This window comes from Carcharodon carcharias, assembly GCF_017639515.1.
Source record: "Carcharodon carcharias isolate sCarCar2 chromosome 37 unlocalized genomic scaffold, sCarCar2.pri SUPER_37_unloc_2, whole genome shotgun sequence".
Taxonomy (NCBI): domain Eukaryota; kingdom Metazoa; phylum Chordata; class Chondrichthyes; order Lamniformes; family Lamnidae; genus Carcharodon; species Carcharodon carcharias.
Window position 1 is genome coordinate 1,157,336 of NW_024470767.1, and position 27,429 is coordinate 1,184,764.

At 44.6% G+C, this 27,429-nt stretch overlaps 1 protein-coding gene across 1 annotated transcript; it reads right to left on the reverse strand.

Moving 5' to 3' along the window:
• Window positions 1-27,429, reverse strand: LOC121274717 (phospholipase A and acyltransferase 3-like). Its single transcript, XM_041182048.1, has 4 exons — window positions 27,288-27,429; window positions 16,664-16,769; window positions 6,224-6,489; window positions 1-225 (listed from the first exon to the last, which is right to left on the reverse strand). The coding sequence occupies exons 1-4, from the start codon at window positions 27,294-27,296 to the stop codon at window positions 79-81; spliced, it is 528 nt and encodes a 175-aa protein (XP_041037982.1). The 5' UTR covers window positions 27,297-27,429; the 3' UTR covers window positions 1-78.

The following is a 27,429-nucleotide window of genomic DNA, read 5'->3' on the forward strand; positions in this document are numbered from 1 at the left end:
TTTTAAGGAGTGTAACACAACAGAGTTACTGAACCAGCTCAATTCACACAATTACTTATCAGCCAGTGACTTTATAAATCATAAAAGATTTTTAAGTGCATTAACAGCAAAACCTGCAGTCACACCAGCAGCAAGAAGAACAGCGAAAGGAGCAGACGGAACTAGAGCAGCACCTAGAAGAGCGGTACCAACACCTGCAGCCACACCACGAGCAGCAGCAGCAGCCTGTGGGAAGAGATTGAATCAGTTAGAGGTAGAAACAGGACAGTGAAGATGTTTTCAATAACGCTGGGATCCCAGCTATATATAAACTGCTCAGTCTTTGAGGGTATGACCTCTGGTGACCTACGCACTCTGCCCTTCCCAGCTAACATATGCCTCGTTCTCCATTCCCGTTCTTTGGAATAACCAGGGATTTCTTGCCACACCCACCACGGTCCACCATTCCCCAAATCACATTCCAAATGGGATGTCCCTTCATAGTGTCCTCTTGACCAAGATCCTGTAATAAAAGCACCAACAATAACCTTTCCAAAAACCTTCTCCAAAAGCACATTCAATCATACATAAACAAACTATTCAGCTTTCACTTACATTCCCTTAGTGCCTGTCCTGTGGGTGCCTTTACCTGTCCTAATGCTCCTACACAGTGTTACCCAAGTGGCTGCAGCGTAGCTGGTGGAAGGCTGCTGGCTTTCACTGAGAGAGACTGAAGATGCTCTCACAGGATACCCTCAATCAGCTCTGGGGCTTGAGGGCCCGGTTTCAGACTGGAATCGGTGGCAGCAGCCTGAGCCTCCACTTCAGCACTGAGCTGTTGGCTGTTTGTGTCTGAGCTGTGTGAAAGCTGAGATATCTGGGTTTGCAAGTACAGTCGTGGTGACAGCCAACACCTCTCTGGTCAAAGGGCGAGGCTCTTGGCTCTGTCAGATGTCCTGTATCATGTTGGAACCAGACTCCTTCATGCTCTTTGACAGTGACAGGAGACTGTCAAGGCTGTCAGTGCATCAAACATCTCGGTAACTCATTTCTCGTTATCTTGACTCCCTTCTCTCTCCCCTTGTCCAGTCCCTTCCCACCTACATCCGTGATTCCTCTGACACCTTACGTCACATCAACGATTTCCAGTTCCCTGGCCCCAATCGCTTCTTCTTCACCATGGACGTCCAATCCCTCTACACCTCCAACCCCCACCAGGATGGTCTGAGGGCCCTTAGCTTCTTCCACGAACAGAGGCCCGAACAATCCCCATCCACCACTACTCTCCTCCGTCTGGCTGAACTTGTTCTCACATTGAACAATTTCTCCTTCAACTCCTCTCACTTCCTCCAAATAAAAGGTGTGGCTATGGGTACCCTCATGGGCCCCAGCTATGCCTGTCTCTTTATGGGGTATGTGGAAAATTCCTTGTTCCAGTCCTACTCTGGCCCCCTTCCACAACTCTTTCTCCGGTACATCGATGATTACTTCGGTGCTGCTTCTTGCTCTCGTTGGGATTTGGAAAAATTTATTAATTTTGCTTCCAATCTCCACCCCTCCATCATTTTCACGTGGTCCATCTCTGACACTTCCCTTCCCTTCCTTGACCTCTCTGTCTCAATCTCTGGTGATAGACTGTCCACCAATATCCATTACAAACCCACCGACTCCCACAGCTATCTCGACTACAGCTCCTCGCACCCCGCTTCCTGTAAGGACTCCATCCCATTTTCTCAGTTCCTTCGCCTCCGTTCCGATGATGCTACCTTCAAAAACAGTTCCTCTGACATGTCCTCCTTCCTTAACCGAGGTTTTCCACCCACGGTCGTTGACAGGGCCCTCAACCGTGTCCGGTGAAGCAGCATTTCACTTGCATTTCCCCCAACTTAGTCTACTGCATTCGTTGCTCCCAATGTGGTCTCCTCTACATTGGAGAGACCAAACGTAAACTGGGCGACCGCTTTGCAGAACACCTGCGGTCTGTCCGCAAGAATAGCCCAAACCTCCCTGTCGCTTGCCATTTTAACACTCCACCCTGCTCTCTTGCCCACATGTCTGTCCTTGGCTTGCTGCATTGTTCCAGTGAAGCCCAACGCAAACTGGAGGAACAACACCTCATCTTCCGACTCGGCACTTTACAGCCTTCCGGACTGAATATTGAATTCAACAACTTTAGGTCTTGAGCTCCCTCCCCCATCCCCACCCCCTTTCTGTTTCCCCCTTCCTTTTTTTTACCAATAAGTTATATAGATTTTTCTTTTCCCACCTATTTCCATTATTTTTAAATATTTTAAAATCTTTTATGCTCCCCCCACCCCCACTAGAGCTATACCTTGAGTGCCCTACCGTCCATTCTTAATTAGCACATTCGTTTAGATAATATCACCAACTTTAACACCTATGTGTTCTTTTGTTCTATTGTTGTTGACATCTTTTGATGATCTGCTTCTATCACTGCTTGTTTGTCCCTACAACCAAACCAACCCCCTCCACCTCTCTCTCTCTCTCTCTCTCCGCCCCCCCCACACACCTTAAACCAGCTTATATTTCAACTCTTTCTTGGACTCGAACTCAACTTCTGTCGAAGGGTCATGAGGACTCGAAACATCAACTCTTTTCTTCTCCGCCGATGCTGCCAGACCTGCTGAGTTTTTCCAGGTAATTCTGTTTTTGTTTTGGATTTCCAGCATCCGCAGTTTTTTTGTTTTTATCTCGGTCTGCATGTTCATCAGCGTTCTCCTGTCAGCTGCTCCATGCATTCATCCTCTGAATCCCCTGTAGCAGAACCTGTCTGTGACCTCACCCTGCAGTGAGCTGGCACCTTCCTGATCTTTCCCCTTGTTCTGGCTGCGAGCCGCTCGTGCCCAGTGACTCGCCACATACAGATCCTGACTCCACACTACCTTCTACAGTTCATGCAGTGCCACTATCTGAGCTGGTGGCTGAGGGTGTCAGATTAAATGACAGGGTCTCTACATCAGCCCGGTGGTGTTATTCTCACCCTCCCTCCTGGGGCTGCTGCAGCTGACCAGATGACTGTTCTGTTGTGTTTGAAAGAAGAATATGTCTGTCCATGACAGTATCAGTAGGAGTGACCACTACACAGACCTTGTGGAGGCAAATTCCTGTCCTCACACTGAAGATACCCTCCATCATGTTGTGTGCCACTACCACTATGCTAAATGGGATAGATTTCAAACAGATCTAGCAACTTAAAACTGGGCATCCATGAAGCATTGTATATAACCACAACCTGTAACCTCATGGCCCAGCATATCCCCCACTCTACCATAACCACCAAGCCAGGGGATCAGCCCTGGTTCAATGAAGAGTGCAGAAGGGCATGCCAGGAGCAGCACCAGGCATACCTAAAAATGAGGTGTCAACCTGGTGAAGCTACAACACAGGACTACTTGCGTGCCAAACAGTATAATCATCAAGTGATAGACAGAGCTAAGCAATCCCACAACCAGAGGATCAGATCTAAGCTCTGCAGTCCTGCCACATCCAGTCGTGAATGGTGCTGGACAATTAAACAACTCACTGGAGGAGGAGGCTCCACAGATATCCCCATCCTCAATGATGGGTGAGCCCTGCACATCAGTGTGAAAGATAGGGCTGAAGCATTTGCAGCCATCTTTAGACAGAGGTGCTGAGTGGATGATCCATCTCGGCCTCCTCTGGAGGACCTCAGTATCACAGCCAATTCAATTCACTCCGTTTGATATCAAGAAATGGCTGAAGGCACTGGACGTTGCAAAGACTATGGGTCCTGACAATAGTATGGAAGACCTGTGCTCCAGGGCTAGCTGCATGCCTTAACCAAGCTGTTCTAGTACAGCTAGAACACTGGCATCTGCCCGGCTATGTGGAAAATTGCCCAAGTGTGTCCTGCACACAGAAAGCAGGACAAATCCAACCCGGCCAATTACTGCCCCTTCTCGCTCATCAGTAAAGTGATGGAAGGGATTATCAACAGTGCTATCAGTCAGCACATACGCAGCAATAACTTGCTCACTGACACTTAGTTTGGCTTCTGCTAGAGCCACTCAGCTCTTGACTGCTTTACAGCCTTGGTTCAAACATGTACAAAAGAGCTGAACTCCGGAGGTGAGGTGAGAGTGACTGCCCTTGACACCAAACCAGCATTTGACTGAATGAGACATCAAGGAGCCCTAGCAAAACTGGAGTCCTCAGATACTGAAGCAGCCCATGTCCATATGCAGCAAGGACTGGACAATATTCATGCTTGGGCTGTTTAATGGCAAGTAAAATATTCACACCACACAAGTGCCAGGCAATGACCATCTCCAACAAATGCAAATCCTCCCCTTGACATTCAATGGTATTACCATCGCTGAGTCCCCCACCATCAACATCCTGGGAGTTACCATTGGCCAGAAACGGAACTGGACTAGCCATATAAATACTGTGGCTACAAGAGCAGATCCAACGCTGGAAATCTTGTGATGTGTAACTCACCCCCTGGCTCCCCAAAGCCTGTCACCCATCTACAAGACACAAGTCAGGAGTGTGATGGAATACTCCCCACTTGCCTGGATGAGTGCAGCTCCCACAACACTCAAGAAGCTTGACACAGTCCAAGACAAAGCAACCTGCTTGATTGGCACCCCATCCACAAACATTGACTCCCTCCACCACTGACGCATAGTAGCAGCAGTGTGTACCATCTACAAGATGCACTGCAGCAACTCACCAAGGCTCCTTAGACAACACCTTCCAAACCCATGACCACTACCATCTAGAAGGACAAGGGCAGCAGATAGATGGGAACACCACCACCTGGAAGTTCCCCTCCAAATCACTCACCATCCTGACTTGGAAATATATCGGCCGTTCCTTCACTGTCGCTGGGTCAAAATCCTGGAACTCCCTCCCTAACAGCACTGCGGGTGTACCTACACCACATGGACGGCAGTGGCTCAAGAAGGCAGCTCACCACCACCTTCTCAAGGGGCAACTAGGGATGGGCAAAAAAAATGCTGGCCCGGCCAGCGACACCCACACCCCATGAAGGAATAAAAAGAGTCTGACAAATGAGGCTGTATGGAGTTTGCAAGCTGCCTGGCTTAATGGGACCAGACACAGGAAAACCCAGGGCCAAACTTGGGGGAAGATGCAATTTTATTTATTCATTCATGGGATATGGGCTTCGTTGGCTTGGCCAGCATTTATTGCCTATCCCTAGTTGCCCTTGAGAAGGTGGTAATGAGCTGCCTTCTTGAGCCGCTACAGTCCATGGTATGTAGGTACACCCACAGTGCTGTGAGGGAGGGAGTTCCAGGAGTTTGACCCAGTGTCAGTGAAGGAACGGCCGGTATATTTCCAAGTCAGGATGGTGAGTGACTTGGAGGGGAACTTCCAGGTGGTGGTGTTCCCATCTATTTGCTGCCCTTGTCCTTCTAGATGATAGTGGTTGTGGGTTTGAAAGGTGATGTCTAAGGAGCCTTGGTGAATTCCTGCAGTGCATCTTGTAGATGGTACACACACTGCTGCTACTGTGTGTCGGTGGTGGAGGGAGTGAATGTTTGTGGATGGGGTGCCAATCAAACTGCTTTGTCTTGGATGGTGTTGATCTTCTTGAGTGTTGTTGAAGCTGCGCTCATCCAGGCAAGTGGGGAGTATTCCATCACACTCCTGACTTGTGTCTTGTAGATGGTGGACAGGTTTTGGGGTGCAGGAGGTGAGTTACTCATCACAGGATTCCCAGCCTCTGACCTGCTCTTGTAGCCACAGTATTTATATGGCTAGTCCAGTTCAATTTCTGGTCAATGGTAACCCCCAAGATGTTGATAGTGGGGGATTCAGTGATGGTAATGCCATTGAACATCAAGGGGCGATGGTTGGATTCTCTCTTGTTGGAGATGGTCATAACCTGACACTTGTGTGGCGCGAATGTTACTTGCCACTTGTCAGCCCAAGCCCGGATATTGTCCAAGTCTTGCTGCTTTTGGACATGGACTGCTTCAGTATCTGAGGAGTTGTGAATGGTGCTGAGCATTGTACAATCATCAGCGAACATCCCCACTTCTGACCTTCTGATGGAAGGAAGGTCATTGATGAAGCAGCTGAAGGTGGTTGAGCCAAGGACACTACCCTGTATCAGCCCCTTGTATCAATGTGTCTCAGACATTTGGAGAGATGCTGGCTGAGAGACCAAAGACATATCAGATTCCCCTCCTTCCCAGTCTATAATTACCTGTGGGCTATGGGATTTACACACCTGATATGATATTTTTTTACCGTATCGAAGCTCATTAACAAAGTGTTCACAGTTTGCTGCTGTTATTTTGTATTTCATTCTCTTTCCAATCTTTGCTCCAGCGTTTTTTATTATCTGGTCAACAGGTAATGGGACCCTTTTCTTGTCAGAACTATTGTTGACACGGTACTTGTAATTTCCAGCAACCTCAGAGAGAAGTTGCTTTTTAACCACAGCACATTCCGTAGAACTGGACAATCCAATTGCCATTGAACTTGATCCTCCATCTGGAAAATATATTAAAGAAAAGGTTTGTTGAGGCTGTTAGATTACCCAGTGTGGATACAGTTAAAAGGGTATGACATGGGTTAGGTACAGTTAAAGGGAATGTGTTACTGAGGCTGATTAAAAAGTTACAAGTTACAATTCTCTGATACCTTTAAGAGTAACATTCACAAGGTGTATCGGAGAGGAGTGAAATGAAGAGCAGGGTTATTGAGTCCAGGGAGCTGAGCTGAGCTTTGCTCACTGAGGGTTTGAGGGAGCTGTTGTAAGGTTGCTTGGTGTCTCACTAAGAGATCTGGAGGCTTGTGTGTTTGAGGATAAACCATTCACTTTAACACACAACTATATACATCTCTCCAAGAAATAGCCGTTACTGGGTGCTACCTTCATGCCGACTTCTCTCAGACACTCTCCACACTGTTCTGTCTACCATCATGTGTCTCTCTACATCATACTATTCTCCAGTCCCACATTAACCCTTGCTATGCTGAAAATCCTTATACTACACCACCCCTTAAAACATTTACAGTACAATCTTTTTTTATGTGCTACTCCTCCCACACAAGTCTCTGACCTTACAAATCCAGGCAGTCTTGAGGTTTTGCAATTCTTCCAGATTTTGTTCTCTTCCCATTCAGAAGAGTGGTAGTCTCAGTTGCTTCAGGCTGACTTTGTTGGCTCTGAGTTGAAATTGTAGTATTCTGCACCCCTTCATGTTGAATTTTCTCTTTCTCAACCCTCCGTCTTGTGCAGTTGGATACCATTTGCTTATCCTGTTCCTTCCAGAGGGCATGTTCACTCCATTCATTCATAGAGTGGACTTGGGTTTTCTTTCTCCATGGGGTCTGCCTTGAACTTGACATTTCAGAAATAGAACCTTCATTTCCACGTCTTTCACAGTTTCACCCAAATATTTGTTTACTCACTTATTTTCCAGATTTTTTTTCAAACTTATTAATCTTTTTGTTCCCCTCAGCCACTATGTAAGAAATTGGGGTCTTAATAAACTGGTATTTTCTACATAGTATAGAATTTTTATGAGATTAGCTGAACAGCATTGATTCTCTCTCTGGAAAGGCAATTTCTAAACACTCCAACGTCTAAACAATCCCTGGAAATATCAGGGTCACTTGGTTCAAGCTGCATGTTGTCCTTCCTAAGTTGGTAGGATGGTGTCTTGTGTATCGCCCTTATCTATGCAAGTGTTTGGAAAGGGGGAAGAAACAACCCTCAGCATGCTGTAAACTAAAAGGCTGATCTGAAGCAGGGTGACGAACAGGGGAGGTGGCAACCACTCTGACAGTTTGGGTACCTGCCATGTATCCATTGGCATGAAGGGTTTGAATTGATAATTGACACTGGGTAAGCTACCAGCCCCCAGAAAAAGGGTATATTAACAAGTGCTCAGGGACAGGGAGGTGGGGCTGGTGAGGTAGCAGTGCTCATCATGCAGCCGCTTTCTTCAGATGGAAGAGGAAGAAGAAGAGGAGGAGAAAGACTGAAGGAAGAGTTCCCTGACACTTGGACTAGAGAGCAGAATGCTGTTATCACAAGCTGCTGAGAACAACACACACTCTGTGCCAGCCATCTGTTCGTCCTCTGGGATCTGTAAACCACTCTCAACTATCATGGGTCGTACACTTTTTCTGTCTAATTAGTTAATGTATCATATCTAAACTGTTGCTTCTTAATAAACTATCTTAAAATCACTTAAGAATAGTAAACTGTCCATCTTAAGCATTTGTGGCCTCGAATCCAAAAACCCTACAACAACTCCGGTGAGTGCAGTTGGCTTTGTTTCAGAGTTATTTGCCCAACTTTTATACAAGATTCACAACTTTGTCTGGCATTCAGTTTCTTTTGGAGCCTTCCATGGCCACTGAATGTTCCTTAGACTCATTCAATTCACTGTTAGATCTTCAATCTGATTCTTAGAATTTTCCTTATCTACTTTTAGAGTCTGGACTGCTGTTCCATACTGCTCATCTCATCATTCCAAAGTTCAAGAATTTCATTGCTCTTTTCACGATGAAGTTCCAACATCTCATCAGTTTGCGTTGTTAATTCTGCATTCCACCAACTGTTCTGATTCATCAGGAATTCCTTTTCCTGTTCCAGGCATTTTTCACGATAATTAATAGAGACTTCTGATATTTCAAGTTCTAGTTTTTCATTATGTTATGATGTGGCAGGTGGTATTTGCCGGGCTAACCAAATCCCAAAGGGAAACTTGGTCAGGCTATCACAATGTTTTTGCAATTTGTATTTTTATCATGAGAAGGTATCTGTACTGAAGTCAGAAGTAAAGATTCCATTACCACCCTAGAGATATTAAATGTTAAATTTAAACATTTCTTAACAAAAGAAAACTTAAACACACAAGATTACAGCTACACAGTTAAATTTAGTCTTTTAACATTTCTCAGAAGATTTCTACTTTGCTACACTCACAAATAAATACTCTTTTCCAGGCAACAGTTCCTATAGATTCTTAATACATAAAAGATCCAGTAATATTACCGCAAGGCACCCACTGTTGCTATAACTTAGGCTGTCTATATCCCTCTGTAGACTCTTTGTGTCTTCCTCACTACTTCCCTTCCCACTTATTTTTGTGTCATCCACAAACTTGGCATTAGTACATTCATTCCCTCATCCAATTTGTTACTATATATTGTAAATAATTGAGGCCCCAGCACTGATCCCTGTGGCACCCACTAGTTACAGGTTGCCACCCTGAAAATGCCACCTTAACCCAGTTCTATGTCTTCTATTCATTACCAATCCTCTATCCATGCTAATACACTTTTCCCAACACCATGGGCTCTTATCAAACGTCTTTTGGAAATCCAAATATATTACATCTACTGGTTGCCCTTTATCTATCCTGCTTGTTACCTCCTCAAAAAATTCTCATAAATTTGTCAGGCATGATTTCCCCTTCATGAAGCCTTGCTGACTCTGCTTGATTAGATTATGTAATTCTAAATGCTTTGCTATTGCATCCTTTATAATAGATTCTGACATTTTCCCAATGACAGATGTTAAGCTAACAGGCCTATAGTTACCTGTTTATTGTCACCCTCTCTTTTTGAGTAAGGGTATTACATTGGCAGTTTTCCAATCCTCTGGGACTTTTCCAGAATCTAAGGATTATTGGAAGATTACTACCAGTGCATCCACTATCTCTGTAGCTACTTCCTTTAATATCCTAGGATGCAACCCATCCAGGGTCCAGGGGACTTATTGGCCTTTAGCCCCATTAGTTTGCCTAGAACTTTTTCTCTAATGTTAGTTATTGTACACATTTCCTCCCCCCTTTTGACCCTTTGATTATTTCGTATTTTTGGAATGCTATTAGTGTCTTCTACTGTGAAGATTGAAGCAAAGTATTTATTCAACTCCTCTGTCATTTCCTGGCTCCCCATTATTATTCCCCCAACCTCATTTTCTAAGGGGCCTATGTTTACTTTGGCCTCTGTCTTCCTTTCTATATATTTAAAGAAGCTCTGACTGTTTTTATATTATTTGCTATATTACCCTCAAAGTTTATTTTCTCCCTCTTTGTTAATCTTTTGGTCATTTTTGTTGGTTTTTAAAACTTTCCCAATCCTCAGGCTCATTACTAATCTTTGCCATATTGTATGTTTTTTCTTTCAATTTGAACCTATCCTTAACTTCCTTGATTAACCATGGTTGGTTTATCCCCTTCTTAGAATCCTTCTTCCTCACTGGGATATATCTTTGTTGTGAATCATGAACTATTTTCTTAAATGTCTGTCATTGTTCATCAGCTGTGTTTTCTGCTAAACTCCTTTCCCAGTCCACTCCAGCCAACTCTGCCCTCATTCCTTTGTAATTACCCTTATTTAAGTTTAGCACATTTGTTTTTGACCCAAGTTTCTCACTCTCAAAATGAATACTAAATTCCTCCATGTTATGGTCACTGTTTCCGAGGGGATCTTTTATTCTGAGATCATTCATTGAACCTGCCTCGTTACATATTACCAGATCCAAAATAGCCTGATCCTTGGTTTGATCCACAACATATTGTTCTTGGAAACTGTCCCAAATACACTCAATGAATTCTTGCTTGTGGTTACCAATTGATTTTCCCAATCTATATAAAGATTAAAGTCATCCATGATTAATGCGCTCTCTTTTTTATATGTCCTCATTATCTCCTGATTTATTTTCTGCCCTACAGTGTAGCTACTGTTCAGGGGCCTAAAGACTACTCCCACCATGTCTTCATCTTCTTGCTATTTCTTATCTCTACCCATATGGATTCTACATCTTCTGATCCAAGATCCTTTCTTGCTACCCTACTTATTCCATCTCATATTAACAAAGCTACCCCACTACCCTATCCGTCCTGCCCGTCCTTTCGAAAAGTCACATACCCCTGAATATTTGGTTCCCAGCTTTGATCTCCTTGTAACCATGCCTCGGTAATAGCTATAAGATCGTACCAATTAACCTCTATTTGTGCTGTTAATTCATTTATTTTGTTCCAAATACTAAGTGCATTTAAGTAAAGAGCCATTAATTTTGCCTTTTTATGATTTTTTTCCCCCTTTGACCCTATTTGCTGCTTTTTTTATGTTTGTACACTTTGTCCCTTCCTGTCACACTCTGTGTAAATAGCTATCCTGCAATGCTAAAATATTCTTTGCTTTGTAAGCCTAGTAAGCCTTAAATACATTTGCCCTTTGCTTCTGTAAACCCGTTGTTCTTAAATATCTTTAGAAAGTTACCTTTCCCAGAATCTAAAATCTTTCATGTTGTCTTTATGGCCATCACTTTCGGGAAAAATAAACTTAATAACTTTGCTTTATTTATTTATGATCTTTGGCAGTTGTAAAGCTTCCTTTTTCCTCCTTGAAATTCAATAGCCAAAAATTCACTCCTTATCTATCTCCTAATGCAAATTCCTATTCATGTTGTATGTACTTGTATCCCATTTTAGCTCACTCATTTCCACTTCAAAATGCCTGCTTTTATACCTAACCCCTTTGATGACTTAAACCTTGCAGTCTGACTATCTTCAGTCTAATTAAATTAGTCACACACACACACACAACATATGCACAGTCCCCACAACTCTGCTTCACAGTATTCCACAGTAATATTGGAAAAAATATTTTCTTTTCAATTAGCAAACTCATCTTCTGTACATGTACTCCTTTTGCATTTAATCATGAAGGATGATTAGTTGTTGTTTCAATTGATTATTTCCTTGTTGACCTCTTGCCAACTCACGCTGTGCTTCAGTGCATTGCTTTGTTGCTACTGATAGTTCCAACACAGCTTTTTCCGAAGCAGCATTAAACATCTTTTTTAACTTGTCATGATTTTCCAGGGGTACTTATTGATTCTTCAAGGAATCTTTCACGGCAGTGACTTCTTTGAATACCTTTTCTACCTGCTGTTGTGCAGATTGCACTTCTGGTTGAGCCCTTCCAATGCAGCTTTGATAAGAACATTTTCCCGTGGGATAGCTTCATTTTGTTTTTGCAGGTTTTGTTGCTTTTGGGTTACATCAGATAACTTTTGTTCATTCACAGCCACCTGCTGTTGCAATTTGGGTAATGTGTCATTGTTTTCAAAAAGGTTTAATGTTTAGGCCTTACAGCTGCTTCTCAGCCTCTTTCCTCTGCACTAAATTTTTCAGCTCATGCACATCATTGTGTTGACAGGGTCAGCGACCATCTTGTATTTTCCTTGAGTATTGCCTCCCTCGCCCGGGGATGCTCCATGGCCTTTTGCTGCTTAATTGGGGGAGTTCTATGCCTTTTCTTTTACATCTGTGCTCTCCACAACTTGGTATTTAAAATACTTGTCAAAGGCTTTTACTATCTAACCAAATGTGGTTGAGGATTCATGTATACCTTGCCTTATGATTACATTGTTGGAGGATCAATTCTAGTTCAATGAGGCGTGCAGGAAGGCATGCAAGGAACAGTAGCACCAGGCATACCTGAAAATGAGGTGTCAACCTGGTGAAGCTACAAAATAGGGTCACTTGCATGACAAACAGCAAAAGCAGCAATCGATAGACAGAGCTAAACTAACAACCAACAGATCAGACCTAAGCTCTGCAGTCCTGCCACATCCAGTCGTGAATGTGGTGGACAATTAAACAACTCATTGCAGGAGGAGGCTCCACAAATATTTGTGTCTTCGGTGATGGGGGAGCCCAACACATCAGTGCCAAAGACAAGGGTGAAGCATTTGCAACAATCTTCAGCCAGAAGTGGCGACTGGATGATCCATCTCACCTCCTTTTGAGGACCCCAGCATTAGAAATGCGAGTTTTCAGCCAATTCAATTCATTCCATGTGATAACAAGAGAAGGCTGAAGGCACTGGATACTGCAAAGGCTATGGGCCTTGACAATAATTCCGGCAATAGTACTGAAGACTTGTGCTGCAGAACTTGCCACGCCACTAGCCAAGCTGTTCCAGTACAGCTACAACGCTGGCATCTACCCAGCTATGTGGAAAATTTCCAGGTGTGTCCTGTCCACAAAAAGCAGAACAAATCCAACCTGGCCGCCCTATCCGTCTACTCTCAGTCATCAGTAAAGTGGTAGAAAGGGTCATCAACACTGTTTTCAGTGGCACTTACTCAGAAATAACCTGCTCTCTGACACTGAGTTTAGGTTCCACCAGGGCCACTCAGCTCCTGACCTCATTTCAGCCTTGGTTCAAACATGGATAAAAGAGCTGAACTCCTGAGGTGAAGTGAGAGTGACTGCCCTTGACATCAAGGCCACATTTGACCAAGTGTGACATCAAGGAGCCCTAGCAAAACTGGAGTCAATGGGAATCAGGGGGAAAACTCTCCACTGGTTGGAGTTATACCCAGCACAAAGGAAGATTGTGGTTGTTGGTCAGTCATCTCAGTTCCAGGACATTACTGCAGGAATTCCTCAGGGTAGTGTCCTTGGCCCAACCATCTTCAGCTGCTTCATCAATGACCTTCCTTCTATAATAAGGTCAGAGGTGGGGATGTTCTTTGATGATTGCACAATGTTCAGCACCATTCGCAACTCCTCAGGTACTGAAGCTGTCCTTGCCCATACGCAGCAAGACCTGGACAATTTTCAGACTTGGGCTGACAAATGGCAAGTAACATTCACGTCACCCAGGTGTGAGGCAATGACCATCTCCAACAAGAGAGAATTTAACCATCGCACCCCTGACATTCAGTGGTATTATCATCGCTGAATCCCAAACTATCAACATAAAAAAGCAAAATACTGTGGATGCTGGAAATCTGTAATTAAAACAGGAAATGCTGGAGCAGAAAAAGAGAGTTAACGTTTTGAGTCCATACAACTCTTCTTCAGAGCTCTGAAGAAAAGCCATATGGGCTCGATACTTTAACTCTGTTTCACTCTGCACAGATACTGCCAGACCTGCTGAGTTTTTCCAGTGTTTTCTGTTTTTATCCTGCAACATCAACATCCTGGGGGTTACCATTGACTAGAAACTGAACTGGATTAGCCATATAAATCCTGTAGCTACAAGAGCAGGTCAGAGGCTGGGAATCCTGCAGTGAGTAACTCACATAATGACTCCCCAAATCCTGTCCACCATCTATAAGGCACAAGTCAGGAGTGTGATGGAATACTCTCCACTTTCCGGGATGAGTGCAGTTCCAACGACACTCAAGAAGCTCGACACCATCCAGGACAAAGCTGCACGCTTGATTGGCACCCCATCCCCCAGCTTCAATGTCAACTCCCTCCACTACCGACAAACAGTAGCAGCAAAGTGTACCATCTACAAGATACACTGCAGCAACTCACCAAGGCTCCCTTGACAGCATCTTCCAAACCCACAACCTCTACCACCTAGAAGAACAAGGGCAGCAGATAGATGGGAACACCACCACCTGCAAGTGGCCCTCCAAGCCACTCACCACCCTGACTTGGAAATATATCACTGTTCCTTCACTGTCGCTGGGTCAAAATCCTGGAACTCCCTCCCCAACAGCACTGTGGGTGTACCTACACCATGTGGACTGCAGCAGTTCAAGAATGCAGCTCACCACCACCTTCTCAAGGTCAATTAGGGATGGGCAATAAACCTGGCCCAGCCAGTGATGCCCACATCCTGTGAATGAATAAAAAATTTCACAGACAATTACCATAATGTAGTAACTTGCACTTTCTCTGATATCCTGCTTAACCTTGATGTACTGCTGTAGTGTAAAAACCTTCTCCATGACTGTCGTATGGCACTGATTCTGGAGACAGCTCCGGAGTCCTTCTGGCTATGCTAGTAAAAAAATCAGTATGCTCTTCCTGATTATTTTTAAAAGGTTTGTTCAGCATTTTACTTACGTTCATCTTTTTAATTTTGCTCACCTATCATGAATCTATTAACTTATATAATATTATTGGAAATTATTTTTTTAAAAATAGAGGTTTAGCCTGGATTAAAGCTAGCTAGTCTGGGCGCTTTGATGTGTACTAGTTTTGAGATGTAACCAGAGAAGTAGAGGTACATTTGCATTTTGTTGAATCAAGCATTGAAGGAGGGGAATGAAATCTGGCACCTAGCTAGCAGAGACCAAGCAATGTTTATATTACTAATAAAAAAGGGTTTTATTGTTAGAAGAGGTGGAGTTCAATGGGGGTTGATGATACAATGAGGATTTACATTCAATGAGATGTACTAGGTATAACAGATAGCAGTTTTGTGTGTGGAGGGCAGAGGCGATGTAAGATCAAACCCTGTAAGCCTACTCCTGTGTCTGCAAAGGAGCCAAAGTGAAAGAACCTCATTTGAATTTGTAAGGTGTAAATGTTTTGCCTGGTGTCTGTTTAAAGTCTATGGGTTGTTGTTGCCTTAGTGGAGATTAGTTTGGGAATTTGTTAAAAGTTATGATAGCAGTAATTTGTAGCCATGTGTATATATTTAACTTGTGTAAATTAATAAATGTCTCATGTAGTTTGATATAAAAACTTCTCAAGAACCGATTGTCTGATTCATGAATTTTGAACTGCATCTCAAACATACCACTTAAGAACATAGGTTATGACAGTTCTTTAAAGTTTCCCTCTGGGATTTTTAAATAACTCAGCTTTACCAACTGCTGTGTTATAACACACCCTTTTGAGATCTGGCTAGGCCCTTTAACTGTGTTCGGTCAGATTTTGCAATGGACTGCCATGGGCTCTGCTGGAGTCCTTTTCAGCTGTATTGTGGATCTTTCTTTTGTCCTTCAGTTTCCACGCCTGCAATGGAGTTTTCTTAGGTGATCTCTAGCTGCGTCTTCAAATTCAATGCACTTCGCTTAGGTCAGGCTGCAGTTCCTTACTGTCTTGTCTTGGAATTTCCAGCTCCTTCATTTGCTGCCTTGTGATTTCAGGATCCTCCACTAGCTTGGGGATTTCAGAGTCATTCACTTGCTGCCGCCATGTTGTAAGGTTGTTTGGTGTCTTACTAAAAGGTTTGGAGGGTTGTGTGGTTGAGCTGTCTACATCTCTCCAAGATATAGCCCTAACCAGGTGCTATCTTCATGTCGACTTCTCTCAGACTCTCTCTACACATTCTGTCTCCTGTCTACCGTCATGTTTCTGTCTACATCATACTGTGGGTGGTACTGTTGTCTAGTCCCACATTAACCCTTGCTATACTGAACATCGTTATGCTACAGCAGCTTTTAAAGTTGGGGACAACAGAGTCAGACAGCGGTAGAGGCAGGGGAGAGGAAGGGGGTGCATGGTGAAAGCTCGTACTCCACATTTGACTGAATTATCCTCCATTTTTAGCCAGTTTACCCTATATGACGTCCAAATTTGGCTGACCTCAAAATAATTTGTGTGGGGTCACGGTCTCCCACTGGCTCCCCCGCTGGTGGCAGGTGCAAGGTTTAGAGAGAGAATTGCAGAGCTTGCTGCCAAAATGTTTTTCACCATCAGTGAAGCAAGGCAGATTCCCCAGGAATCTGGGCTCAGAAGTGTCACACTGTAATTACACCCTCTTTCCAATGGTGACACTGCAGCACCTCCACTGGTGAAAGGCTGTAATTACAGTGTAACATTTACATAGACAGTCTCCATTGTAAATAATGGATTGTGGGCCGATTTCAGATGCATACCTTTATTCTGTTAATAGAAAAGGACTTTGAATCTAAGGAGAATAGTCTAGTAACCCTTACCTCCAGTTAAGTGAATGACATATCCACCTCCAACATAGATAGCCCAGTGTTGATACCCAACTCGGAATATTTCGATCAAATCTCCACATTTGAGTTGGCGCGATGACTGGAAACAAGACGGGGTTTACAATCGAAGTCAGTACGACAGTTTGAAAGTGAGGTTCCTGGAGTTCCAGCAATTATGATACAGAATAACAGGGCTGGGACAGAAAATCTGGTGAACTAACAGAGGTCAATTGACCTGCAGGGTGGGAAGGACTGGAAAATTTCAGCCTAGGGCCTGAGACCAAAAACCTGGTCAAAGCGATAGGAGGAGAGAGAGATGGAGACGGTTAGACAGGAGATTCCAAACTCAAACTCAATAGCTTTTTTGGGGAGAGAGAGTTCCAGATTTCCACTCCCCTTTGTGTGAAGAAGCGCTTCCTGACATCACCCCTAAATGGCCTGGCTTCCACCAGAGGAAATAGTTTCTCTCTATTGACCCTATCAAACCCTTTAATCATCTTAAACCCCTCAATTTGATCTTATGAGGAAAGATTGACAGGCTGGGCCTATACTCATTGGAATTTTGAAGAATGAGTGGAGATCTGATTGAAACATATAAGATATTGAGGGGGTTTGACAGGGTAGATCATAAGAAATAGGACCCATCAAGCCTGCTCCATCCTCCACCATTCAATAAAATCATGGCTGATCTGATTGTGGCTTTTTCTCCAATTTCCTGCCTGGCCCCCATAATCCTTGACTACCTTGTAGATCACAAATCTGTCTAACTCAGCCTTGAATATATTCACTGACTCAGACTCTGCTTCTCTCTGTGAAAGATAATTCCAGACACTATGACCACCTTCGGAGAGAAGAAATTCCTCCTCATCTCTGTCTTAAATGCGAGATCCCTTATTTTTAATCTGTGCCCCCGGTTCTAAATTCCCTCACAAGGGGAAACATCTTCTCAGCATCGACCCAATCAAGCCCCCTCAGGATTGTATAAGCTTCAATAAGATCACCTCTCATTCTTATAAACTCCAATGACTATCGGCCCAACCAGCTGAACCTTTCCTTATAAGACAAACCCTTCATCCCAGGAATCAGCCGAGTGAATCTTCTCTGAACTGCTTCCAATGCAAGTGTATCGCTCCTTAAGTAAGGAGACCAGAACTGTACACAGTAGTCCAGGTGAAGTCTCACCAATGCCCTTAACAGTTATAGCAAGACTTCTTGACTTTTATACTCCATACCCTTGCAATAAAGGCCAATATTTGATTTGCCTTCCTAATCATTTGCTGTATCCACATTCAGCTTTTTGTGACTCATGTACAAGGACATCCAGGTCCCTCTGTAGCTCAGCATTTTGCATTCTCTCTGCATTTAAATAATATGCTGTCTTTCTATTCTTTAAAAGCATCAATTACTTCTTGATTTATACTCTGTTTTACAGTGTAACTACTGTTAGGGGGACTGATAAACTCCTTTCCTTTGCTATTTCTTATCTCCACCCAAACTGATTCTATATTCTGATCCTCTGAACCAAGATCATTTCTCATTATTGCACTGATCTCATCAACAGAGCTGCCCCATCTCCTTTTCCTTTCCCTTTGTCCTTCTGAAATGTCAAATATCCTTGAATATTCAGGTCCTCGTCTTGGTAATTTTGCAATCACATCTCCGAATGACTATCATATCATAATTTATTTCTATTTATGCTATCAATTCACCCTCCTTGTTACCAATGCTGAGTGCATTCAGATAAAGAGCCATTAATTTTGTATCTTTACCACTTTTCACTGCTCTGACCTTATTTGCTGGTGCACTGTTATGTTTGTATGCCCTGCCCCTTCTTGTCACACTCTGGTTATCATTATCCATATCACTACACTGCATTATAGCCTTATCCTTTCCCTTAAACTTTCCCAAGCCTCCCTCACATGAACCCTTCCCCAATCCACTACTTAGTTGAAAGCCCTCTCTACAGCCTAGTTCTACGACTCGCCAGGACCCTGGTCCCAAAGCGGCTCAGATGGAGGCTGTCCGAATGGTACAGCTCCCTTAGATGCTGAGAGCATGTTGCCCCTCTTGGGGAGTTTAGAACTAGCAGGCGTAGTTTTAGATTAAGGGATCTCCCATTTTAGATGGAGATGAGGAGGAATTTCTTCGATGAGGGTCATTAGTGTTTGGAATTCTCTTGCCCAGCGAGTAGTGGAAGTTGGTTCATTGAATATATTCAAGGCTGAGTTAGACAGATTTTTGAATGACAAGGGAGTCAAGGGTTATAGGGAACAGGCAGGAAAGTGAAGTTTTGCACAATCAGATGATCCGTGATCTTATTGAATTGTAGAGCAGACTCTATCTGCTTTTTTTCTTCTTTCATCTTTTATCTCAGTCTTAAATGGCTTGTTTCTCATTCTGAGACTAGGAACATTCTCAGGATGGCAGGCAGTTACTAGTGGGGTACCGCAAGGATCGGTGCTGGCCTACAGCTGTTCACCATCTATGTCAACCTGTATTTGGATGTGGAGACCAAATGTAATATTCTCAAATTTGCTGATGACACAAAACTAGGTGGGAATGTAATTTGTGAGGAGGATGCAAGGAGGCTTCAAGCGGACTCGGACAGGCTAAGTGAATGAGCAAAAACACAGCAGATGGAATATAATGTGAATAAGTGTGAAGTTATCCCCATTGATAGGAAAGACAGAAAGGCAGAGTATATCTTAAAGAAAAGGAATTTGTGGAATGTCTACGAGACGGCTTTTTGGAGCAGCTTGTGGTGGAGCCCACTAGGGAACAGGCAATTCTAGATTTAGTGATGTGTAATGAGGCAGATTTGATAAGGAAGCTTAAGGTGAAGGAACCCTTAGGAGGAAGTGACCATAATATGATAGAATTTACCCTGCAATTTGAGAGGAAAAAGCTGGAATCAGATGTAACGGTATTACAGTTGAATAAAGGCAACTACAGAGGCATGAGGGAGGAGCTGGCCAGAATTGACTGGGAGATGAACCTAGCAGGAAAGACAGTGGAACAGCAATGGCAGGAGTTTCTGGGAGTAAATTGGGAGACACAGCAAAAATTCATCCCTAGCAAGAAGAAGCATACTAAAGGGAGGACGAGGCAACCATGGCTGACAAGGGAAGTCAGGGACAGCATAAAAGCTAAAGAGAAAGCATACAATGCAGCGAAGAGCAGTGGGAAACCAAGGGATTGGGAAGCCTACAAAGACCAACAGAGGACAACTAAAAAAGAAATAAGGAGGGAGAAGATTAAATATGAGGGTAAACTAGCCAGTAATATAAAAGAAGATTGCAAGAGTTTTTTTTAGATCTATAAAGAGTAAGAGAGAGGCAAAAGTGGACATTGGGCCGCTGGAAAGTGACGCTAGAGAAGTAGTAGTGGGAAACAAAGAAATGGCGGAGGAACTGAATCGGCACTTTGCATCAGTCTTCACGGTGGAAGACACAAGTGACATCCCCAAAATTCAAGAGAGTCGGGGGGCAGAGGTGAGTATGGTGGCCATTAGCAAGGAGAAGGTGCTAGGAAAACTGAAAGGTCTGAAGGTGGATAAATGACCTGGACCAGATGGATTACACCCCAGAGTTCTGAAGGAGATAGCTGAAGAGATAGTGGAGGCGTTAGTGGTGATCTTACAGGAACCACTGGAGTCAGGGAGCGCCTCGGAGGTTGAAAATCACTAACGTGACCCCCTTGTTTAAGCAGGGAGTGAGGCAAAAGACGGGAAATTACAGGCCGATTAGCCTGACCTCAGTCATTGGTAAGATTTTAGAGTCCATTATTAAGGATGAGATTTCAGAATACTTGGAAGTGCATGGTAAAATCGGGCAAAGTCAGCACGGTTTCATCAAGAGGAGGTCATCCCTGACAAATCTGTTAGAATTCTTTGAGGAGGTAACGAGTAGGTTAGACAAAGGAGAGACAATGGATGTTATCTACTTGGACTTCCAGAAGGCTTTTGACAAGGTGCTGCACAGGACGCTGCTCAGGAAGATAAGAGCCCATGGTGTTAGAGGCAAGGTACTAGCATGGATAGAAGATTGGCTGTCTGGCAGGAGGCAGAGAGTGGAGATAAGGGGGTCCTTCTCAGGATGGCGGCCAGTGACTAGTGGAGTTCTGCAGGGGTCAGTGTTGGGACCATAACTTTTCACTTTATACATTAATGATCTAGATGAAGGAACTGAGGGCATCCTGGTTAAGTTTGCAGATGATACAAAGATAGGTGGAGGGACAGGTAGTATTGAGGAGGCGGGGAGGCTGCAGAAGGATTTGGACAGGTTAGGAGAATGGGCAAAGAAGTGGCAGATGGAATACAACGTGGGGAAGAGTGAGGTCATGCACTTTGGTATGAAGAATAGAGGCATAGACTATTTTCTAAATGGGGAGAGAATTCAGAAATCTGGAGTGCAAAGGGACTTGGGTGTCCTAGTTCAGGATTCTCTTAAGATTAACTCGCAGGTTGAGTTGGTAGTTAGGAAGGCAAATGCAATGTTGGCATTTATTTTGAGAGGACTAGAATATAAAAGCAGGGATGTGCTGCTGAGGCTTTATAAGGCTCTGGTCAGAGCACATTTAGAATATTGTGAGCAATTTTGGGCCCTGTATCTCAGGAAGGATGTGCTGGCCCTGGAGAGGGTCCAGAGGAGGTTCACGAGAATGATCCCAGGAATGAAAGGCTTAACATATGAGGAACATTTGAGAACTCTGGGTCTATACTCGACGGAGTTTAGAAGGATGAGGGGGGATCTGATTGAAACTTACAGAATACTGAAAGGCCTGGATAGAGTGGACGTGGGGGAGATGTTTCCATTAGTAGGAGAGACTAGGACCCGAGGGCACAGCCTCAGAGTAAAGGGAAGACCTTTTAGAACAGAGATGAGGAGAAACTTCTTTAGCCAGAGAGTGGTGAATCTATGGAATTCATTGCCACAGAAGGCAGTGGAGGTCAGGTCATTGAGAGTATTTAAGACCGAGATAGATAGGTTCTTGATTGGTAAGGGGATCAAAGGTCACAGGGAGAAGGCGGGAGAATGGGGTTGAGAAACTTATCAGCCATGATTGAATGGCGGAGCAGACTCGATGGGCCGAATGGCCTAATTTCTACTCCTATGTCTTATGGTCTTAATGGTGAGATATTAGGAAGTGTTCATGTCCAAAGGGAGCTGGGTGTCCTTGTTCATGAATCACTAAAAATTAGCACCAGGTGCAATTAAGAAGGCAAGTAATATGTTGGCCATCGTTGCAAGGGGATTTGAGTACAGGATTAAAGATGTCTTGCTGCGATTATATAGAGCCTTGGTGAGAGCACACCTGGAGTATTGTGTACAGTTTTGGTCTCCTTATCTAAGGATGGATACACTTGCCATAGAGGGAGTGCAAAGGAGGTTCCCCAGGTTGATTCCTGGGATGACAGGATTGTCTTGTTAGGAGAGGTTGAGGAGACTGGGCCCTTATTCTCTGGAGTTTAGAAGAGTGAGAGGTGCTCTCATTGAAACGTACCAAATTGTCACAGGGTTTGACAGGGTGGATGTATGATGGATGTTTCCCCTTGCTGGTGGGTCTAGAACCAGGAGACAAAGTCTCAGAATAAGGGGCAGGTCATTTAGCACTGAGATGAGGAGGAATTTCTTCACTCAGAGAGTGGTGAATCTTTGGAATTCTGTACCCCAAAGGGCTGTGGAAGCTCAGTCATCGAGACTGAGATCAATAGATTTTTGGAGACTAATGACATTAAAGGAATTGGGGGTGGCAGGGAAAAGTGGGGTAGAGGTAGAAGGTCAGCCATGATCTGATTGAATTGTGGAGCAAGCTTGATGGGCTGAATGACCTACTGCTGCTCCTATGTTCCACTCCCTCCAAAACCAGTTTGTCCTTGCTGAGGTGCAGTGATCTAAACTGAGCACAGTTACTCCAGATGGGGTCTGCCCAGAGCTTCATATAAACTGTAATAAAATGCCGCCCCTTTGTATTCCAGCCTCCGCGATAAAATACAACATCCCATTAGTCATTATAATGATTTCTTGTAGCTATCCACCAGCTTTGAGTGATTTCTGTACTTGGAACTCAAAATCTCTCTGCTGCTCCACAGTTCCCAACTTCTCCCCATTGGGAACAATGACATCTTGTATTAATGTCAAACACTGTGAGGAAGTGACTGGGAGGGAAAGTGGAAGTGACTGGGAGGGAGAGTGGAATCAGAAGAGAGAGCCCAGGAACTACAGAACGAGTTAGACAAGGTCTGTAAGTGAACAGAACGGTGGTGGATGGAGTTGAAGGAGGAGAAGTGGGAAGTGCTCCCACAGGAAGGGAAGATCGAGAGCCCAGGCTTAAAGTGAAATAGATCCAGGATCCTGGGAAAACCCAAAGCTAAAACCAGACAGGGAATCAAATTGAAATGTGAGTTCCAATTTACTTCATCTATTTCTGTAATAGTAAGTAAATGGGCTCTGGATATTGGATTAACAATACCATTTATATTGTAAAACACCTGGGTCCAGTTATCATAACAACATGAAGCCTGTTAGACACAAAACCAGAGCTGAGGTTAAAAGTAAAAACAGAATTACCTGGAAAAACTCAGCAGGTCTGGCAGCATCGGCGGAGAAGAAAAGAGTTGACGTTTCGAGTCCTCATGACCCTTCGACAGAACTTGCGTTCGAGTCCAAGAAAGAGTTGAAATATAAGCTGGTTTAAGGTGTGTGTGTGGGGGGCGGAGAGATAGAGAGACAAAGAGGTGGAGGGGGGGGGTGTTGGGGGGGTGTGGTTGTAGGGACAAACAAGCAGTGATAGAAGCAGATCATCAAAAGATGTCAACGACAATAGTACAATAGAACACATAGGTGTTAAAATTAAAGTTGGTGATATTATCTAAACGAATGTGCTAATTAAGAATGGATGGTAGGGCACTCAAGGTATAGCTCTAGTGGGTTTTTTTTTATATAATGGAAATAGGTGAAATAGGTGGGAAAAGGAAAATCTTTATAATTTATTGGAATAAAATAAAAAAAAGGGGAAGGGGGAAACAGAAAGGGGGTGGGGATGGGGGAGGGAGCTTACGACCTAAAGTTGTTGAATTCAATATTCAGTCCAGAAGGCTGTAAAGTCCCTAGTCGGAAGATGAGGTGTTGTTCCTCCAGTTTGCGTTGGTCTTCACTGGAACAATGCAGCAAGCCAAGGACAGACATGTGGGCAAGAGAGCAGGGTGGAGTGTTGAAATGGCAAGCGACAGGGAGGTTTGGGTCATTCTTGCGGACAGACCGCAGGTGTTCTGCAAAGCGGCCGCCCAGTTTACGTTTGGTCTCTCCAATGTAGAGGAGACCACATTGGGAGCAACGGATGCAGTAGACTAAGTTGGGGGAAATGCAAGTGAAATGCTGCTTCACTTGAAAGGAGTGTTTGGGTCCTTGGACGGTGAGGAGAGAGGAAGTGAAGGGGCAGGTATTGCATTTTTTGCGTGGGCACGGGGTGGTGCCATAGGAGGGGGTTGAGGAGTAGGGGGTGATGGAGGAGTGGACCAGGGTGTCCCGGAGGGAGCGATCCCTACGGAATGCCGATAAGGGGGGTGAAGGGAAGATGTGTTTGGTGGTGGCATCATGCTGGAGTTGGCGGAAATGGCGGAGGATGATCCTTTGAATGCGGAGGCTGGTGGGGTGATAAGTGAGGACAAGGGGGACCCTATCATGTTTCTGGGAGGGAGGAGAAGGCGTGAGGGCGGATGCGCGGGAGATGGGCCGGACACGGTTGAGGGCCCTGTCAACGACCGTGGGTGGAAAACCTCGGTTAAGGAAGAAGGAGGACATGTCAGAGGAACTGTTTTTGAATGTAGCATCATCGGAACAGATGCGACGGAGGCGAAGGAACTGAGAGAATGGGATGGAGTCCTTACAGGAAGCAGGGTGTGAGGAGCTGTAGTCGAGATAGCTGTGGGAGTTGGTGGGTTTGAAATGGATATTGGTGGACAGTCTATCACCAGAGATTGAGACAGAGAGGTCAAGGAAGGGAAGGGAAGTGTCAGAGATGGACCACATGAAAATGATGGAGGGGTGGAGATTGGAAGCAAAATTAATAAATTTTTCCAAGTCCTGACGAGAGCATGAAGCGGCACCGAAGTAATCATCGATGTACCGGAGAAAGAGTTGTGGAAGGGGGCCGGAGTAGGACTGCAACAAGGAATGTTCCACATACCCCATAAAGAGACAGGCATAGCTGGGGCCCATGCGGGTACCCATAGCCACACCTTTTATTTGGAGGAAGTGAGAGGAGTTGAAGGAGAAATTGTTCAGTGTGAGAACAAGTTCAGCCAGACGGAGGAGAGTAGTGGTGGATGGGGATTGTTCGGGCCTCTGTTCGAGGAAGAAGCTAAGGGCCCTCAGACCATCCTGGTGGGGGATGGAGGTGTAGAGGGATTGGACGTCCATGGTGAAGAGTAAGCGGTTGGGACCAGGGAACTGGAAATTGTTGATGTGACGTAAGGTGTCAGAGGAATCACGGATGTAGGTGGGAAGGGACTGGACAAGGGGAGAGAGAAGGGAGTCAAGATAACGAGAAATGAGTTCTGTGGGGCAGGAGCAAGCTGAGACGATCGGTCTACCGGGGCAGTTCTGTTAGTGGATTTTGGGTAGGAGATAGAAGCGGGCCGTCCGAGGTTGGGCGACTATCAGGTTGGAAGCTGTGGGAGGGAGATCCCCAGAGGAGATGAGGTCACTGACAGTCCTGGAAACAATGGCTTGATGTTCAGTGGTGGGGTCATGGTCCAGGAAGAGGTAGGAGGAAGTGTCTGTGAGTTGACGCTCAGCCTCCGCGAAGTAGAGGTCAGTGCACCAGACAACAACAGCACCACCCTTGTCAGCGGGTTTGATGACAATGTCAGGGTTGGACCTGAGAGAATGGAGTGCAGTAAGTTCAGAGAGAGACAGGTTAGAATGGGTGAGAGGAGCAGAGAAATTGAGACGACTAATGTCGCGCCGACAGTTCTCAATGAAAAGATCGAGAGAAGGTAAGAATCCAGAGGGAGGGGTCCAGGTGGAGGGAGAATATTGGAGATGGGTAAAAGGATCCGTTGAACTGGGAGAGGACTCCTGCCCAAAGAATTGAGCCCGGAGACGAAGACGGCGGAAGAAGAGTTCAGTATCATGCCGAGCCCGAAATTCATTGAGGTGAGGGCGTAAGGGTATGAAACTAAGTCCTTTGCTGAGCACTGAACGTTCAGCATCGGAGAGGGGAAGGTCAGGGGGTATAGTGAATACACGGCTGGGGTTGGGATTGGAAGAAAGGATGGGGACGGAGGAACAGGCAGGGGTGGGGGGTCCTAGATGGGTGTTGGTGTCGATGAGTTGTTGTAGCTTGCGTTCCTTAGCACTTGAGAGAAAGAGAAAAAGTTTCTTGTTGAGGCGTCGGATGAGCCGAAGGATAAAATGAAACTGGGGGCACGCGCAGCTTTGAAAAAGGGTACGGCGGTGCTGCTGGAGGGAGAGGTCGAATGTGTTCATATGGCGGCGCATGGCACTGAGTGTGGATTTCAGAATGTGACGGGAACAGCAGTCCGAGAAACGTTTTATGTCCCGGAGATACCTGTAATCCTGGGTGGGTTCGAAACATGAGGGGTGGAATTTCAGTTGAAATCCACGTGGGGTAAGTCGGAGACGGAGACAGTCACTGAGAAAGGAGATATGGCTGTGAAAGCGGGTTTTAGTAAACACCTTGTCAAACACTAGGAGGGAAATGGAAAGCAAAGAAGGTGAGCAAGACAACAGAGAGATACGGAAGTCTTGTCGCAGAGAGGAACAGAACTTCTTCAAGGAGGTAGGCATTTCTTGAAGAGCAGTGGCAGTCAATTAAACACAGAGATAAAAACAAAAAAACTGCGGATGCTGGAAATCCAAAACAAAAACAGAATTACCTGGAAAAACTCAGCAGGTCTGGCAGCATCGGCGGAGAAGAAAAGAGTTGACGTTTCGAGTCCTCATGACCCTTCGACAGAACTTGTGTTCGAGTCCAAGAAAGAGTTGAAATATAAGCTGGTTTAAGGTGTGTGTGTGGGGGGCGGAGAGATAGAGAGACAAAGAGGTGGAAGGGGGGGGGGGTTGGGGTTTTCCCACCTATTTCACCTATTTCCATTATATAAAAAAAAAACCCACTAGAGCTATACCTTGAGTGCCCTACCATCCATTCTTAATTAGCACATTCGTTTAGATAATATCACCAACTTTAATTTTAACACCTATGTGTTCTATTGTACTATTGTCGTTGACATCTTTTGATGATCTGCTTCTATCACTGCTTGTTTGTCCCTACAACCACACCCCCCCAACCCTCCCCCCCTCCACCTCTTTGTCTCTCTATCTCTCCGCCCCCCACACACACACCTTAAACCAGTTTATATTTCAACTCTTTCTTGGACTCGAACGCAAGTTCTGTCGAAGGGTCATGAGGACTCGAAACGTCAACTCTTTTCTTCTCCGCCGATGCTGCCAGACCTGCTGAGTTTTTCCAGGTAATTCTGTTTTTGTTTTGGATTTCCAGCATCCGCAGTTTTTTTGTTTTTATCTCTGAGGTTCAAAGTGTTAGAACTGGTCAAGATCAAAAATACTAAAGACAAACTTAAACAAAAACTTACTTTGTGCATTTTCAAATCGTGAATGCAAACTGAAACCAAGAATTAGGCAACTGTGAACATCAAATCACTCTGCCACGTCAAATCACTTGTGGAATGGAATCGAGAAACAATGTGACTTTCTTTATAAAGTCGTTGGTCCTAT

Bases quoted from the DNA above. Each gene is read 5' to 3' on its own strand.
- LOC121274717 (XM_041182048.1), bottom strand. The intron at 6,490-16,663 runs GTAAGGGTTACT...TATATTTTCCAG, and splicing joins TGTCATTCACTTAACTGGAG to ATGGAGGATCAAGTTCAATG. The intron at 226-6,223 runs GTGTGTAAATCC...CTCTTCCCACAG, and splicing joins GTAAAAAAATATCATATCAG to GCTGCTGCTGCTGCTCGTGG.